This window comes from Saccopteryx bilineata, chromosome 1 (genome assembly GCF_036850765.1).
Source record: "Saccopteryx bilineata isolate mSacBil1 chromosome 1, mSacBil1_pri_phased_curated, whole genome shotgun sequence".
NCBI classification, from domain to species: domain Eukaryota; kingdom Metazoa; phylum Chordata; class Mammalia; order Chiroptera; family Emballonuridae; genus Saccopteryx; species Saccopteryx bilineata.
In genome coordinates, this window is record NC_089490.1 from 73,573,041 (window position 1) to 73,591,652 (window position 18,612).

The 18,612-nt window shown below is 46.7% G+C and overlaps 1 protein-coding gene and 1 pseudogene across 1 annotated transcript; one reads left to right on the forward strand and one right to left on the reverse strand.

Moving 5' to 3' along the window:
• Positions 1 to 1,464: 1,464 nt before the first annotated feature.
• Positions 1,465 to 9,686, forward strand: PRDM13 (PR/SET domain 13). Its single transcript, XM_066253035.1, has 4 exons — positions 1,465 to 1,763; positions 3,193 to 3,324; positions 3,625 to 3,745; positions 7,181 to 9,686. Exons 1-4 carry the CDS (start codon positions 1,620 to 1,622, stop codon positions 8,926 to 8,928), a joined length of 2,145 nt encoding a protein of 714 aa, XP_066109132.1. The 5' UTR covers positions 1,465 to 1,619; the 3' UTR covers positions 8,929 to 9,686.
• Positions 9,687 to 11,823: 2,137 nt separating this feature from the next.
• LOC136321664 (U6 spliceosomal RNA) lies at positions 11,824 to 11,940 on the reverse strand (annotated as a pseudogene).
• Positions 11,941 to 18,612: the final 6,672 nt, after the last annotated feature.

Genomic DNA, 18,612 nt, shown 5'->3' on the forward strand with positions numbered 1-18,612 from the left:
TGCTGAGTTACGGGAGTCACACTACCTTTGTGAATCAGAGTCACTCAGTCAAAGGCCTAAGAACCACATCTTTCCTGGGCCTCGCAGAACCCGGTGGAGAATTCGACGTGAGACTGCTGGGAGGTCTCTTCCCCTCTGTACAGCGTCTAGCCCGCCGACACCAGGCTGGAAACCCAGAGTCACTCAGACCTTGCCCGGAATTCCCCGTCGGGCTCCGGTCCAAGTCCAAAGGGTTTGAGGGGCAGTGCCTGGGATTAGCAGCGCACGGCTGGTGTGAGCAAAGCTGTCACAAATATCTGATGAGCTCGATTACTCAGATGTATATTATGAAAACAAATGTCCCCGTACAAATTGAAGACTTCCCTAAAAGAAAATGCGGAGTAATCTGATTTAACTTCCAAGTACCCATTCTCCTAGTTCACGAACTGGGCTTTTCAACGCCCACCTCAGACTCTTTTTCCCCCCCAATCTTTGATAGAAAGTTTTCTGATTTGCAAGTCCGGTTTATTGATTCTCAGGAAATTAGTCTCAAACACTTCTTAATTTTTTTAAATTAAAAAACAAATCATGGTTTGGGGCAGTTGGTTGGCACGTGTGGGGAGACGTGATGAAAACCCCAGTGAGCAGAAGCCTTCTTCTCCCTCGGGTGCACTCAAGGTGGGGCGGCCCCGCGGGCCCGGGCTGCTTCCTGTTCTCCGCAGCAGTGGTCCCCGCAGCGTCCGAGACCAACGATGCACAGCTGACCTCGGTTCCCAAAACTGGCCAAGACGCTTCATATTTCGGGGGTGAAACTGGACAGAGGGAACGATAAAGCTGTTCTAAATAGACCACTGGCCTGAAACCAACCCCCTCAAATGGTAATATGGTCGTTATTTAAAAAGTGTAGGTATTTTCTGGTGTTTTCCCATCAAGTACCTGCCTAATTTCTGTATGGCACACGCCAGAAATCAATAGAAGTTAACAAGTCCTCCTAACAGTCCACATCTCTTTGTTTAATCTCCTTTACAATAAAGCCAAGGGGAGAGAATTAAAAATCTTTGAAGTAGACCAAGGCTCAAAGGAATCAGCCAAGTAGACTTAAAGTAGTCACTTATTTCCCAAAACTGGTTTGTCGGCGAACAATAAAAGGAAGTAAAATTTATGGAGAAATTATACAGTGGATTTGTCACTTAAAATATCGTAACTGTCTCGAGGACAATACCCCATGCTGAGGATTAATGGTCCCGCCGGACCTTTGATTCACCAGCGCCTTTTCTTCGCCCTTGACAAATTGGATTTTTAGGAATGGGAAGGTCGCCTGGACCATTGTGCGCCAGCCATTCAGAGGCCTCGATTATGCAGGCGGCTGAGGGAACCACTCCATGTGACCCTCTCGGGTGGGACTTTGCAGCTGCTTCGCAGCGCAACTCTCTCACCAAACTCCGCGCCCTTGCGCTGGCGGTGCCAAAAGGCGCCCGCCCAGATTGAAAAGGCGCAGTGCTTGCCTGCCCGCGTCACTCCGCGGGCGGAGGGCGCACGTCGGGGCGCTGCTCCCTGGCTCGCGCGCCACTGAGTCTCTGTCACTGGCGCCCTGCGGAGGACTCGGAGCACCCAACCGCCTGCTCGGCGCCGTGGCAGCAATGCACGGAGCCGCCCGCACTGCGGCCACCAGCGTGAGTGCCGATTGCTGCATCCCAGCCGGCCTGCGCCTCGGGCCGGTGCCCGGAACCTTCAAGCTGGGCAAGTACCTGTCAGACCGCAGGGAACCTGGGCCCAAGAAAAAGGTATTAGCCATTCCGACCTTCGACCACTGTCGTTATCCCCCCCTTATCCTAGCCTAGGAGATGGGTAGGAAGCGTAGATAAGAAGGGGGTGATAGAATCGTTAGTTACCTGTTAACTATGCCAGGTGGACGGGGACTCCGATTATTCCCCTCAAGTAGCATTAACTGCGAGTTGAACGCGGGTAGGGCTGAGGGAACAGGACGTGGCTGAGAGGAGGCAGCCGCCGAGAGAGGTGCGCCGGGATCTTTGCGGGCCAGGACCATCGGAACCCGCGGGTTCCTCGCACTCTCAGCAGAAGCGTGGGGGTCCCCGGCCTCTGACCGCAAACGCTCCTCTCCGCTGTTTTACAGCGCTCAAGCGTTGAGGACTTTTCTTACCTTTTCCCCCTTCATTATGCTAATTTAAGACTTAAATTGACCTTAACATAATTTAATTTCATTAGTGAAAAAAAAAATCTTTGAGAAATCTTAGTTTCTAGAACCTCGCCGGATCCCCCCCCTCCCATGTCTGCTTGTGGGTTTAGGATAAACGGATAGGAGATGAGCCCAGCAATGGCTCTGACGTGGGCTCGAAGGCGAGGAGCGCCCACTCGCGTAGGGCACTGGGTTCGGGTTGCAACTAGGCGGCGTCAGGAGCAACAGTCAGCTCCGACTCCCCGAACGATGTCGCGACACCTGACCTGAGAGGCGTTTTCAAGACCCCCGCCCGCCCTCCGGCGCCCCGGCGGGCGTAGACCGACTAACAGCCCCTGGGAAATAAAGGTGGTGATGTGGGAGAAGACCCTGGCTTGCTCTCGCCACTGCCTAGAGCTTTCTTTTAAGAAATTGCTAGGTGCTCAGCCAGCGGGACCCACATCTGGCGGCTCACGCAGTCATCTCTTCCATGGTTTAAAGCCGGGTTTGCAGCGCACCACTCCTTTAAATGTGCGTTAATTGCTTTTAAATTGCCAACGTGCAGCCGCTTTGTTCGAACATTTTCTCTGCCGCGGTTGCCGGCACTTCCTTGCGGTGCAGGGAGAACGGGCGTGGGGGGGGGACACGAGAGGAGTTCGGGGGACACTGGGTCCTGGCACCGACTTGGAAACGTCATTACCCTGGTAATGGGGCTGCTCTCAGAGCCGCAGGACGGAGAAGTGGAGTGGGGGTGGAGGATGTCTCGGTACAGATGCGCCCAGCAGCACAGGGGTGACACTCTCACCCCCATGGTGCTAAGGTGAAGGGAGAGGAAGGGACTGTTACACTAGACAGCCTCCCCTCTTCCCTCTTCTCCCAGCAAGGGTGTTAAGTGATGATCCTCCTTCCAGCAGCCCACAGCGGTCTGGCTACACGAACTGCCATTTTCCTGTGTGGGGTGGGGTAAAGGACGCTTTCCCTCTGGGTTGTGGACTTGACCGTGGTGCAGGGAAGAACGACCGCTGCTTGTGTTGCAGGTGCGCATGGTGAGAGGGGAGCTGGTGGACGAGTCGGGGGGCTCCCCTCTGGAGTGGATAGAGCTAATCCGGGCAGCCCGGAGCCCCCAGGAGCAGACTCTGGAAGCCATTGCAGACCTACCCGGAGGACAGGTACTGTGGGCTTTCCACCGCCAGTTCTATCTACCTGACTGTCACCGAGGGGGCCGCCAAGATTAAGAGCAAAGAGCTTTAGTTCCAACTCGCCTTTAAACTTCCCAGCAACCACATCATATGGTAGATATTATTTTTCCTGTTTGGAGAATGAAAGAAGTGAGGTTTAGATAAGTTCAATAACTTTTCCAAGGTCACAGAGCCTCAGAGCAGAGATTCAAACCGAACCTTTCCTGTCAGTTGCTTTCTGACCAACTACTCGGGAAGTGACAGCAAGCTGTCTTGTTCCTTGTGTCCCAGATCTTCTACAGAGCGCTGCGAGACGTCCAACCAGGGGAGGAGCTGACTGTGTGGTATTCCAACTCCTTGGCTCAGTGGTTTGACATCCCCATAATTGCAACTCCAACACACGATGAGAAAGGTACTACCTCTGAGAGGGCCTCTGAGCGGGTGGGCAACAGTCCAGCCCACCCGGGGGTCTCTGGGCAAATCCCCAGACTTGAAAAAGCCTTTTTCTTGTTCTGTGGTAAAATCGAATTCATGATTCCTGTCTGTGTGGGCAGAGAGTCACGTCACCACTACCTCCTTAAAAGCAACATTAAATTACAGTGACAATAATCTGGTTCTCCAATGGCAGGGAAAAAAAATCTTTATGAACTTCACAGAGTTCATCCTTTCCTACTGTATATCCAAAGAGACAACTATTTACTCAGTTAAGAATCAATAGAGAAGGCTTAACATATTATTAGAGTAATCGCATCAACTCCAAAAAGCATAACAAACTTGGAATGCTTTTAGAAGGTGGAGGGGCGTCTCTTCTATACTGGTTTGAAAGAGAGTAATGTACTTCTACAGCATTTTAGAAGCATTACGGTACTTACAGCTGGTCAGTTGGCAGGTACTGAGGCCCTTTCATTTAAATGGTATTTATACACGTCCCCCTCCTTACTTAAATTGAATTTGGGATGTATCCCGGTTTCTTCTCAGATTTATTTGATTCCTTCCAAAGCTAAGAGTGAGTTTATGCAAATCAAGGTGTACTAACTAAAGCAGAAGACATTTTCAAAACCTTTCCAAAACACTGAAGAACACTTCCTGTGGAAAAAAAAGCTAGGAAGTGCTAACGTATTTAAATCCTGAGAAGCCCTTGAAGTGATTTCATGACTTTTTCCCTGGCCAATTGTTTGATTATCTGTAATTTCCCCTAAAGCACAGTTACTATTTGAAGTCAACATAATAAATGCTGTGAAATATTTTAGCATACTTTCCTCCTGAATTGCCTGCTCAATCTCAGCTTTTTACAAATAGGGTGAAAAAAAAATCAAACAAATGTGGGAATTAATGAACACTTCATGAACAAGATAGAATAAGTTTATTCATAACAATGAGTTACTTCACTTCAAAGTATCACTGTCTTCAGTAAATTAATTTTATTCATTTTGTGGGTACATTTGTATGTACAGTATTCATAAAAATTATCCTCAAGTAGTTCGTTACTTGCATTACATTACATTAAATTCTCTTGTCAATTTCTTCCAGTAAAAGGAAACATGATAAAAGCCCCATAGTGGAGAACTTAAAAATCTGCCACTACAGAACAATCCCAAGGGTTACTGGCCTTTAGGGGCCGGGCATTTACAAACAGAACGCTGTTCTTTAGGCACTATCAAATAGTATAAAAACAACTTGAGTGGTGGCCCTTGTGTTTTCATTGTAACCAATCAAGTTTATAAAACATTATATGGTGACAGATGCCAAAATATACACTTTTCCTTTTGGAGAATGTATGGGTTGTTTTAAATTCTGCTTTCCCCACCTTTGAGATAATTAAAAATCTTGGCAACCTTAGGGTTACATGAAGGAAAGGAGGTGAAGTCACTTATGAAATATGTTTGATATTTTTGGCATAGGTTGGATTTCAGAGTCCAGAGGACATTTCAGTTGGTTAGATAAACTGAAAAAAGAATCATATTGAAACTGAAAATATACATTTGCTTTAATTTTAAAAGAGAGGAAGAAATAAGTAGAGATGGCTGCTATTCTTCCAATATTCACTAATTCCAGTGGATTTCAATTCCATAGTAACAGTTAAGAAAATAATGATCCTTTGTTTTTAGGAACAAAGCTAACTTGGCTTTGCACTCAGCTGAGTCATTCTGGGGTGGCTTCTGAAGACCCCCCTTTTAAAAAGCAGCGATGGCAGGGAAGTTCTGAACATAGGAGAAAGAAAGTTATTTAAAATATTACACCAACATACCCAGGTCTCTTCTCTCTTTTCTTATCAAGATATATTTTGGCTTTTCAATACAAGGAACAGAAATGTTGAAATAATTTTACCCAAGTCTTCCATAAACAACTGGGATGGGATCTGATAGGCAACCCCACCCCCTTTTCCTTTCTGCTTTCCCTTTGGCTTCAGTTGGAATAAACTGCTTCTTACTTGAACTTTCACTTTAGTTATGGGGGGGTGGGCGTGGGTGGGGGGTGGGGGTGGTATTGCTTTATGCAAAGCCAGATGTAAAATACACGAAGGGAGGAAGATCTGCAGTTTGTTCCCGTTGTTGTTCTCTAGTAATGTTTTAGAAGTTTGAGCTGCTTATGTGCAAGGAGGGAATATTTAGCTTTTCCATTAAATTTAATGAGACTAACTTTTACTTTGTATACTTCCTTGCAGCCCAACTAACTTCTTTTTCACAGAAATCCTTCCATTCAGTATTATCAAGAAACCACAATATTAAAAAAAACACCCAATTGCAAATATCTATTCTCTGTACAGATGTAACACAACCTTTTTGATGATCAACTTTGACCATGTGATGAGAATCTGTTTCATACATGTATCTTTGTATTCACAGACTCTGGCAAAATTAAAAACTAGTGTTAATAATACTGAACACAAAAAAGATTTGACACAAAAAACACGTATATAGATCCTGGTAGAGAATTGTACACTTATTACAAGCTGAGTAGTTATATCTATATCACTTAAATATGTTCATGTAATAAAAATAAATTATATAGCTTTCCCAAAGACTTTTCTAAGCTTGAATTTATGCAGCTATCTAGAAGTGAATTAATTAAAAGCTGACAATGTAATGCAACATCATTCTTCAGTTTTTAGAACATCAGGACATAGGACTTTTTCTTTTCTTCCATCAAATTAAATGGGGTTAAAGAGGAAATAAAGATACAAATAATTTTGAACAACAAATCATAGTCCCTATGTGGTCCTTCAGTTGGTCACGCTCCAGGAAAACCCCCAGGCAAAGTGTTTAAGGCTGGGAGGGGGTGGGAGGGTGGGTAGTAACATAAAAGACATTGTTTTGTGAAAAGGAATGATTACATATGGCCCATACATACAGGATATTGTCTCGCTTGGTAATGAGGAGCTCACGACCATTAGATTGGCCTTTGTTCAGTTTATCCAAACTCCTTGACATACGCCACTTATTCTGCAAACGCCAACAGATGGGCCCGGACACAGCGCAGCCTCAACACTTGATTTAAAGCAACAGCTGCTCTCTATCTCTTCCCTGGCCAGCCTGCCTGAGTTCTGCTCTCCCAAAGATTTGCTCCGATGGCCCGGAGGAAGTCTTCTTTGAAAAGGTCCAGATCACCCCTCTTGGCCTCCAAGTAGTCCTAGAGGATGGAGATGATGACAATATTGGCGATATGGGCGCTTTTTGAGGTCCTTGTTATAGTGAGGCTACGAAACTCAATTATTCGCGGGGACCCAAAAATACTGCTTTTCTCCACAACACTGGTCAAAACTTGGTTTTTACCTTGGGTTAGCCGGTTCTTTCCCTCTTGCTTGTTCGACTTTCACGGGGTCGCTTTTCTATTCTTTCTTGCCCAGGGGAGGAGCGCTACATTTGCTGGTACTGCTGGAGGACGTTTAGATACCCCAACAGCCTTAAGGCGCACCTGCGTTTCCACTGCGTGCTCAGCAGCGGCGCGGGCCGCGCCTACCTGCACCCAGAGCACGCGTCTCGCCAAGGGGCTGCCCTGGCCGCGGATGGCCTGCGCTTCTCCCCGAAACTCGCTGTGCCCGACTTCGCCGCGGCCGCCCCGGCGGGCACTCTGCGGTCACACCCGCAGGCCCCACAGCCTGTCCAGGCCTGCGGGACGAGGGAGCACATCAAGCGCGAGGCCTCCTCTGTGCCCTCGGCCACCTCTGTGCCCTCGGCCACCTCGCCGTCCCCCGGCAAGTGGGGGCCATCCAAGAAGAGCAAGGAGCAGCCTGACCGCGCCCTGGACATGAGCGGCGCCGCCCGGGCACACGGCCACTTCCTGGGCATCGTGGGCGGCACCCCAGCCGGGGGCGGCGGCTTGGCCTTCTACCCCGGGGTGCGCTCGGCTTTCAAGCCCGCCAGCTTGGCCCGGACTGCCGCGAACCCTCCAGGCGACGCCTACCGGGAGGAGGGTGGCGGCAAATCCGGGGCCGGCCTGCTGGGCGGGGGACGCGCAGGAGGGCACCCTGGAAGCAGGGAGAACCCGACGGCGGGCGGCGCGGGCCACCACCATCACCACCACGCTCACCACCACCACCCGAAGTGCCTGCTCGCGGGGGACCCGCCGCTGCCTCCTCCGCCCGGCTTGCCCTGCTCCGGGGCCGCCTTGCGCAGCTTCCCTCTCCTCCGGGGCCCCGCGGATGAAGCGTCCGCCTTCAAGCACGTGGAGCGCGCCCCGCCTGCCGCCGCGGCGCTGCCCGGAGCGCGTTACGCGCAGCTGCCCCCGGCGACCGGGCTGCACCTGGAGCGCTGCGCGCTGCCCGCCCTGGACGCGGGCGGACTCAAAGCCTGCCCTAGCGGCGAGTGCGGCCACCTGCCCGCTGTCCTGCCGGCCTTTACTGTCTACAACGGGGAGCTGCTGTACGGCTCCCCGGCCGCCGCCGCCGCGTATTACCCGCTCAAACTGCACTTCGGCGGGCTGCTCAAGTACCCCGAGTCCATCTCCTATTTCAGCGGGCCGGCGGCGGCGGCGGCGGCGGCGGCCACGCTCAGCCCCGCCGAGCTGGGCTCCCTGGCCGGCCTCGACCGCGAGATCGCAGTGCACACGCAGCAGCTCTCCGAGGCGGCGTCCGGGAAAGGCCGCGGCCGCCTGGACGCAGGGTCTCTGCCCCCCGCCGTCGTGGCGTCGGGTGGCGCGGGCGGCGGCGGCAGCGGGGGCGGCGCGGGCAAGCCCAAGACAGGCCACCTGTGCCTCTACTGCGGCAAGCTGTACTCGCGCAAGTACGGGCTCAAGATCCACATGCGGACGCACACGGGCTACAAACCGCTCAAGTGCAAGGTGTGCCTGCGGCCCTTCGGCGACCCCAGCAACCTCAACAAGCACATCCGGCTGCACGCCGAGGGCAACACGCCCTACCGCTGCGAGTTCTGCGGCAAGGTGCTGGTGCGCCGCCGCGACCTGGAGCGCCACGTCAAGTCCCGTCACCCCGGCCAGAACCTGGTCGCCAAGGCCGGCGACGGTCCGGGCCTGGAGCCTGACTATCCCCCAGAGCCCGGGGAGCCCAAGAGCGACAACGACAGCGACGTGGACGTCTGCTTCACAGACGACCAGAGCGACCTGGAGGCTGGGGGCGGCGGCGAGCGCGTCTCCTAACCAGTGGTCCCGGGAAGGGTTGCGTGCGCGTGTGTGTGTGGGGCGGGGCGTGGACGGAGAGAAGTGGGCATTTTGTTCCAGAAGAAGAAGAATCCCAGGGGGTGAGAGTTCCGGTTGACAAAGTTGTTTTTATTTGGGTGGGGGCCCCGGTTTTAGAACAGGGAGTGGCCCCAGGTCCGATGCTGACACTCAGAACAAAGATTGAGAGGTGGCTCACAGAACCCTGGCCGCCTGGGCACCCTGCGGGGCCGGGGACCCGCGAGCTCCGGCCTCTGGACTCCGTAGGTGGGCTCCCCACCAACGCCCAGGCCGTCTGCTCTGGGGGTTTAGGATCACGTTAGTGTGAACATCACAGAGCTCTTGAGGTCGTCGATTTAAACTGCCGCATATTTTTAAATTGTTCTTTTTCTGTGGAGGAGATTGTGCCTTTTGAAACCATGTTTTGTGTATTATACTTTAGCATTTCACTACGTAGGGAAACAGTAGTCACAATTGGGTAGACGTGGCATCCATACAACTGTTCTGTCAAAGACTATGCCTTGCCGCATTGAATATATAGTAGTAGCAGGTGTATAAATTGGTTAAGTTGCAATTATTTATAAGAGAATAAAAACAAATGTAAAATACCTGAAGCATGAATTTAAGAGCACACAATTTATAACTTTAAAGATGTCCTACTTGGTAGCGTACAAATGTGATGTATGTTGTTTTATAATGAATGATGTACAGTGGATTCAGTATTTTGGTCTTGGTTCCAGTTTGTGCAATCTTTAATATAATAAAAATAAAGATACAGATGAGAGTTGTTTACTTAATTTCAGCAGGTTCTTAAATTATTATTATTATTATTATTATTATTATTATTGAGAGGCAGGCGGAGGCAGGGAGGCAAAGACAGACTCTTGCATGTGCCCCCACCAGGGATCCACCCAGCAAGTCCCCTACAGGGCGATGCTCTGCCCATCTGAGGCCTTTGCTCCGTTGCTTGGCAACCGAGCCACCTTAGTGGGTGAGGCGAGGCCATGGAGCCATCCATCCTCAATGCCCAGGGCCAACTTGCTCGAACCATAGAGTCATGGCTTCTAGAGGGGTGGAGAAGCAGATGGTTGCTTCTCTAGTTTCCCTCGATTGGGAGTCGAACCCTGGACATCCATTGCCAGGCTGACGCTCTACCGCTGAGCCAACCGGACAGAGCCTAAACATTTAAAAAAATATATATTGATGTTAGAGAGAAAGGAAAGGAGAGAGAGAGAAACATTGATTTCTTTCCCACTTATTTAGTATTCACTGGTTGATACCTGTGTGCCCTGATGGAGACTCATACCAACAACGTTGGAGTATCAGGAGGATGCTCTAACCAACTGAACTGCCCAGCCAAGGCCAATTTCCGCAGATTCTTTAAAGAAATTATTAAATTTGAGAACAATTTTTTGAGATGACACATAATTAAATAAATTGCAGGGCACTTGAATATTTTGATTATTCATAAAATAAGTATTAAATAGTGTTGTAGTAGAAAAACACCATTTTCAATGTGAATTTCCCAACAGCAGGCAGGAACACTGTTTTCTGAAACCATTGTTAATCATGCAAAGTGTCTTCATGTTTATGGGAAGAAGCTAATGACCTTCAATAAACACACACACACATTTCCTGTCAAAAAGAGTTATGGAACTGTACAATCACTCTTTCTTGTTATGTACTATTTTGACAGAACTTTCCTTGGAAGGCAAAAAAAAAAAAAAAAGGGAAATTGCTGAATACATTTTATGATTCACACACTTTAATATTCATACAACAATACTAAAGGAGGATCAATTTTTATTGGAGGTTCTGTTCTATTTGCTCTATTTAGGTTTCTTTTGTGCATGTATTCCTTCCAACAGTTTCGTGCTGTGGTATAGGTCCTACTTTGCCGAAGAGAAAATATACTCTTCAAGGTCGCTGGGAAGGTCCATAATTAGAACAACAAAGTTAGAAGCAGCCCTTTATCTCAGGGTATAAAAATTAATGTTAGCTAATATAAGGGTATCCATTATATAATTTTGCTGGCTAAATTGGAAAGCACTGTTTTTCCTTTCTCCCCACTTCTCTCCCCACACAGACCCTGGGGAGAATTGTTCTTCAGTTACACAGAAAGTGGGAGGTTAGTCAGCCCCTCAGCCAAGGGGCAGGCACTCTAAGAGGCGGGTCTGCAGTGCCCTTCCCAGGGGATGGTGGGAAGATTCTAACCAGTCACTAAAAGTTCTGGGTTAGTTCCTGATGATTTAAGTCAGTTAAAATACCCTTTATTCTTAAATCCTTGAGTACTGCAGCAGTCTTCACCCTGCTGCCTCCCAGTTAGGAACACGGCCTCAGTCCTATGGCGGCTGGCAGGGACTTTGCCTGCTCATCACAGTGGGAGGCATGGTTGCGGAGGTAGGGTGTCTGACTTGCTGGTGATCAGTAAAATGATTTTTTTTTCTATGAGAAAACTTTTGCTGAGAATTACAGTTTTTTAAAAAGTGTCAATTGATTGAAAATGTGTTGCTTTGTAAAAGGAAGCCTAAAGAGAAACAAAAATATGTGGATTAACACCTACATGTGGTGATAAGAATAGTACATTTGTTGAGGACCTACTTTGTTCCAGATCCTTATCTATTTGCAATTCCTTCTCCTCCACAGATGATGGCCGTCAGCTTGTTCCACCAGGTTCAGTGATGGACCTGTCACACCGCACAGAACTGGAAGTGAGTCTAAGCATCTGCCTGTTCAGCCTGGGGTCTTGCCCTTTGAAGCAATTATTACTTAAAACCAAGTCTACTCTCATAGAGAAATATTGGAACACTTTTGTGAAGTCATATCATGCATATCATTAAGAAAAGTGAGAAGAGTTGTCCAGATTTGAAACACAGGAAAAATTATTTATCTTTCTAATGCGTCACAAGTTTTGTGTGTCATTCTTGTGCAGTGGCCATGCTTATCTGCCCTGTATTATTTCAATTTTAGTATATGTGCTGCCAAAGTGAGCACAGGAAAAGTTTTTATCAGCTATAAAAATTAAGTTTTCTTCTCCCATTTCCTAGTTCAGTACTAAGTCTTAACTTTTGTTGTGTAAAAGTATATGTTAAAGAAATAAATTAAAAACAGTTTGATGAAAAGAAATACACTTAGAATTGATAAAGATTTAATAAAACAAACAAACACCCCCCCAGCCTTCTGTTTTCATCTTCACAAATTGATATCTGCATATTATAAAAAAATGAAAATTGAATATAGATTTAAAAGGCTTTTAATGGTAGGTCATTTGTAATTCTCTATAAGTTGCCTCAGTTAACCTGTTTATATGTCAATAGATGTGTATTCTCTTGTACACAATTAATGCAGTTATTTATTTCAATGGTAAAGTCAAATCAGCAATATACAACCTGTAACAATATTACTGTACCTATTTCAAATGGCTCAGTTGAATTAGTGTTTCTTAGATTATTTATTTCAATCTCCTGTCCCCTTTTCTCCACTCTCACCAACAACCCTCAATCCTTCTCATCCTGGTGACCACAACGTTGAGGCTTATGCTAAAAGCCACTGGCATTCTCTGACATTTTAACTGACTATTTTGTACCAATTTTTTTTTTTTTAAAGGAGGATTCATGCGTTTCAGAAGTGAAAGACTCTAGGTTGTTTTGGTCTAGTTAATTTGATTATTAAAAATGTTTTGCTAACCTAAATAAATTAGATAGAGGTGAGTAACAGGCTTCTCTCCACCACTTACTAGCTTGACCTCCACCACTTCCTATCTTGGGAAAAATCTCTCTAGTGCTTCAGTTTCCTCATCTGTAAAACATGTCGAAAAAAACAACAGGGTAGCTGTGAAGATTGAATGAGTTAATGCAGATAAACCACTTAAAATCAAGCTTGACAGATATTAAGCTGTCAAACAATGCAGGGAGCGGTAGACATCAGGAGGAGGGAGAGGAGAAGGAGAAGGGACAGATGAAAGGAAGAGAAGAGGAGAGAAAAGGAGAGCAGAGATAAGGAAAACCCAGCCTGACCAGGTGGTGGCGCAGTGGATAGAGCGTTGGACTGGGATGTGGAGGACCCAGGTTCAAGACCCCGAGGTTGCCAGCTTGAGCGCGGGCTCATCTGGTTTGAGCAAAAGCTCACCAGCTTGGACCCAAGGTCGCTGGCTCAAGCAAGGGGTTACTCGGTCTGCTGAAGGCCTGCGGTCAAGGCACATATGAGAAAGCAATCAATGAACAACTAAGGTGTCGCAACAAAAAACTGATGATTGATGCTTCTCATCTCTCTCTGTTCCTGTCTGTCTGTCCCTATCTATCCCTCTCTCTGACTCTCTCTCTGTCCCTGTAAAAAAAAAAAAGAAAAACCCAGAGATCAAGTTATAAAATGAAGAGGGAGAAGAAGAGAGAGAAGGGAAGGGAAGAGAAGGGAAAGGAAGAGGAGGGGAGAGGAGGGGAGAGGAGGGAGAGGAGGGGAGAGGAGGGGAGGGGAGGGGAGAGGAGAGGAGGGGAGGGGAGGGGAGGGGAGGGGAGGGGAGAGGAGAGGAGGGGAGGGGAGGGGAGGGGAGAGGAGGGGAGAGGAGGGGAGGGGAGAGGAGGGGAGAGGAGAGGAGGGGAGAGGAGGGGAGGAGGGGAGGAGGGGAGGAGGGGAGAGGAGGGGAGGGGAGAGGAGGGGAGGGGAGAGGAGAGGAGGGGAGAGGAGGGGAGGGGAGAGGAGGGGAGGGGAGAGGAGGGAAGGGGAGGGGAGAGGAGAGGAGGGGAAAGGAGAGGAGGGGAGGGGAGAGGAGAGGAGGGGAGGGGAGAGAGAAATGGAGAGAAGTGAGTTTTTGTGCAGGGTTGGTGTGTGTGTATGTAGGGGCGGGCTCTTTGGCTTCCCTCCTCCCTCTTTAAACAACTCAGAGATAGTAGTAAATTCAACATCTGGTAGGGTCCAGCCTTTTCTTTCAACATCCAAACAAACTTTTTAATTATAATCTATTATAATCTTATTATGGTTCCACAAGCCATACGCTATATGCGGTAGGTCAACCACTAAAACTATGCCTGCCTGACTATATTAAAATAACTAACAATTCTTTGTGATTTAATCTTGAAGACGTTAAGAACCGATATAAGGCTTGCCGCCCCTTTAAAATGTATTTATTAGCATGTTTTCACAGGGGTACTCGCTCTCCTCTTGGTTCGCTTCTACTCCCGTATAAACTCATACCAACTCCAGGAAATAAAGCCTTTAACACTTTTGCTAAAGAGAAACTTTTTCAGACCCCGTATCAAGCCATCTTTCTATTTTGAACTCAGACACGGATTCAGATGGCTCACTACGGTTAAGTGAACCTAAAGAAGAATACCTTTCTTCTGTCTTCACTATTCTTTCAAATGCTGAGCGATGCAGTAGGTGAGGAGTTTCAGCGGAGGAACGCAGAAGTGAACGGCCGTTCCTCTCTTTTCTTGAACCCAGCAGGGAGCGGGGCGGACGGCAAGTGCTGCAATTCCTCCAGGCTGTAATCTGGGGAAGTTTATAGACTCTAAGCCTAAAGCAAGGAGCTGAGTGGCGGCGACGCTCCAGGTTGAAGCTGCAGTTTAGAGGAGCTGCAGGAACACTGGTGGGGCCGACGCTGGGCTTCCTAAACCGAAAGGGCGTGGACTAGCCGCCCCTTTAGTCCCAGAGATATCATTGGCTCATCTTTTGGAGACAAGGTTGCAACTGGTGACCCGCGGGCAGCGCGCTCAGGTCCGTGCAGCGCTGGCCCCTGGGCTCACCTCGCCCTGGGGCCGTGTCGACGCTGGGGAGGGTGCTGCGGGGGCAGCCAGTGCGTGTGGTGCACTTGGCAGCTCACAACTTGGCTCTCTCTGCGAACAGGGGCTCTCGGGATCTGTGTAGGGGCAGAGATCGGGGAGTCTCCCAACGTTTAGGTGTACAGTCTGGAGAGGAGGGAGACTTGAGAGCCGCCTCCCCACCCCCTCTCGGCACCCCGCTAGTCCTTGTTTAAATGCCTGTGCCCTGCTCTGGCGGGAGCCGAGGCACCAGCGCCGTGCGCCCTCGCCATCTGCTGCTTCTCCAAAGCGAAGGGGCAGAGGCGCTGGCGCCATCGGGAGGTCAGACTTGACCCTTGGCCACCCAGGTGTGAGTTGTGAAGCGGAATACTCAACAGACGGCGTGGGCAGCGTATTTAGTTCCAGAAGGAGCGTGGCGCTCTCTCTGGGCTGGGTGACCTTCTTACAAAAGATGAAAGGAGCGCTTCTGTCATCTGCGACTGTAGTTTAATTCAAATTAGGTGTAACTGGTTGTAGACAGACAACTTTTCAATGGCTTTGGCTTGCAAACCACCCGAGGTTCTTTCAAAAAGGGACCGATTTTGGGTGGACTGCATGTATATATGCGTGTGAACTCTGAAGATACTGATTTTATTTCAAGTACAATTTGTTTTAATTGTTTCCATTTATCTTTCTATGTAAGGTAAGTCGATAAAAAACTAAAGCACAAGTTAAGAAAGAATATGAAAGTGATAGCATGAAAACAGTATTTTGGTAATAAAAAAGAGATTAAGAGGACTGTTTTCATGTTGAATGAGGAAACTTTATTAAAAAAATAAATTAGATATCCAAATATCATGAGTATTCTCTACTTTTTTTTCCCTATCCACTGATGAGTTTCCAAAATTCAGTATTGTAGAAAATGGCTGCAAATACACATTTCCTGTTCTTTTTTTAAAAAACTTAATTAACTATTTATTTATTTATTTTGAGAGAGAGACAAGAATGAGAGAGAGAGATATGGGGGAGGAGCAGAAAGCACCAACTCCCATATGTGCCTTGACCAGGCAAACCTGGGGTTTTGAACCAGCGACCTCAATGTTCCAGGTCAATGCTTCAGCCACTGCACTACCCTCATGTCATATTTCCTGTTCTTAATGCTGGCAGTACTGTAATGTTTTCAATTCCAACATTCCATGGCAAGTTGTTTGAATGGGAGAATTTCAACTCCATGATTTGTGTTGAAAGCCTTAGGTGGAAATGTCTTCTGTGACAGGAGATGCAGTGAAAGGAGATGCAAAGCAGAGAGCTTTACATAAGAACAGAGTGAAGGTCAAAGATAGTTCTTAGTTTTTTTTTTTTTTTTTTTTTTAAAAATCCCTTTCAACCGGCAGGAAGATAAGCTTTCATACTTGACACTGAGCAGTTGATTCCTGAGTTATCACCTTAAGGTAAATGGAGACATGACCAGGTCAGGTTTAAGCTCACTTGAGTGCATTGGACCAAAGCAGAACACATCGATGGGTAACAAAATGCTTTCAGGTATGCTAAAAGTCAATTCAATGAGAAATGAGTCAATGTAAGATGTCACATTCTATAAGGTTATTTGAGATGTTCAGAAAGCTGGAGAAAAAAAAAATGCCTTAGCAACCAAGAAGATGTTGAGAAAAGAAAATGTTTTTGAGTTATTTAAAGCTAACATGCTGTAATGTGGTCTCAGAGTACTGGCTTTGCCATTTATAGGTGTTTGTACATATGCTGTGCCTATGTTGTTTTCAAAGTCAATTTGTTTATTATTGTCTTGAATTAGTAGTTTGGAACTTCATGATACACATAGCAGCCAATATTTTCCTCGTAAAGGGAGAAATAAAATAGCTTTGCCTTGAGGTTTCCTTGACAGCACTCATTTCATTAAATCTTCATAACAGCCTATTTTACAGGGAAGGGAAATGCGGTTCACATGGCACAGCCAGCTAGAAATATATATTTCCAAGATGTATTCCTAGGCCTGTCGACTCCACAGCCTCACTCTCAAAGTGCGGTTCGATGTCCTTTTTAAAGCCCTGTCATCTGATGTAGAAAGAGCTCAGGATCCTTGTGTCCATCCTTCATAACTAGATCCGGTCAATGTTTTAAAGGACAAAGATGAGGTGAGCTGAAACATCAACGAGTTCTAAAGCTTTTTCAGCTGAACCAGAGTTAAATTAGAGATCACTTTGGCTTGTCTTGTACTTGAAATTATTTGAGATCTGGTAAATCCCTATAAAGATGAGTTCTATCTAGCCTTGCTTGGTTAGGGCCAACCTACACATGGCCCTAATAATTCTAGAAAGAAAGGTATGATAGTCTGAGTCTGTTGAGAATTTCCAGACTAAGTATGCTCTGCCAGAGAATCACCCAATTCCTAAATTAGGACTTAAAATTTCCCCAGTCTTCTTGCATTTCTTGGGACTGATCACCTGTGCTATATATTGGTCTGTCAATTTTTAAACTTTTTTTTTTTCACAGGTAGCAGGCTAGATTCCTGAAAGTCTGAGCCAGGGAAGGTACAGGGATGGGGCTGGATTGGTCTAAAGCTCCTGTACTGATGGTAGGGCTGAGGGTGATCAGAAAGAGAACTACAGGGACCAAATCAAAAACAATGCCAGGTACACTACCATGTAGAAAGAACCAGGCTGAGGCAGAATCTCAGTATATACCAGCCAGCAGAATGAAACCAAAGTAGAACAAGAAGTTTGGGATAGAATGAAAGGAGGAGGAGAAGGCATGAGACCTTGAACAGCTAAAGCATCACATTAAAAAAAAATTAATTTTGCTTTTTAAATAGGTAATATGCTCACGGGTTCAAACATAACTGTATAAATGAGTTTATATTAGAAGTATTAATTCAATCTTATTTCCATACACTCTTATCCACCCAGAGATAATTATCAGAGATAGATTTATTATGAAGCTCACTGGCATGAGTTCCTTTCAAGACCTGTACCTAATTTTGTCTTCTTTTTTTTTTAAAATTTGTATTTATTTACTTTTTTTTTTTTTAGATTTTATTCATTCATTTTTATTAGAGAGAGAGGGGAGAGAGAGAGAGAGAGAGGGAGAGATAGAGAGAGAACAGGGGGAGGAGCAGGAAGCATCAACTCCCATATGTGCCTTGACCAGGCAAGCCCAGGGTTTTGAACCTGGGTTTTGAACCAGTGACCTCAGCATTCCAGGTCGACGCTTTATCCACTGTGCCACCACACGTCAGGCCTGTCTTCTTTTTCTTAAAGTGGTTCCCCCAAATCCTATGAGAGTCAGAACCTACAAAATCTGGATCTGTACTTTGTAACCACTTATTCCAATTTCTTGTATACTTCCAGTGTTTCTTTTTGTAAGTATAAACACTCAAGAATGGATACATATAATAATGTATCCTGGAGGTCTTTCCAGAAGAGTCCAAGCCTTTCTTGTTTTTCTTTTCTTTTTTATTTATTTAAAATTTTAGAAAAAATTTATTGATTTTAAAAAAAGAGAGGATTGGTGAGTGGGGGAGGGGAGGGAGAGAGAGGCATTGGGATGATGCTCTAACCAACCTAGCTACTTGGACAGGGCTTATTTTCTTTTACTGCTGTATAGTATTCTATTGTGTAGACCTATATAGATGATTTAACTAATTTTTCTATTAATGAAAATTTGGGTTATTTTGTATAAAGAATACTTTAATGAATAACTAGTGCTAAGCAACTTTGTAGGTGGAATGCAGGTATTTTCAGAAGGTGTCACTGCTCTGATTATAGTGGGGAGTTGCTTAGTGAAAACTGTGCTAGCGGTGATAAGTGTCAGAGCCAGATCAACCTCTAGGTGGTGGATAAGTGACAGGTTGCTCTTTTTCTCTGTGGTGCAAATCTCAGAGACATACCTTTAGCTCTTGACCATTCATTCTGCAGTA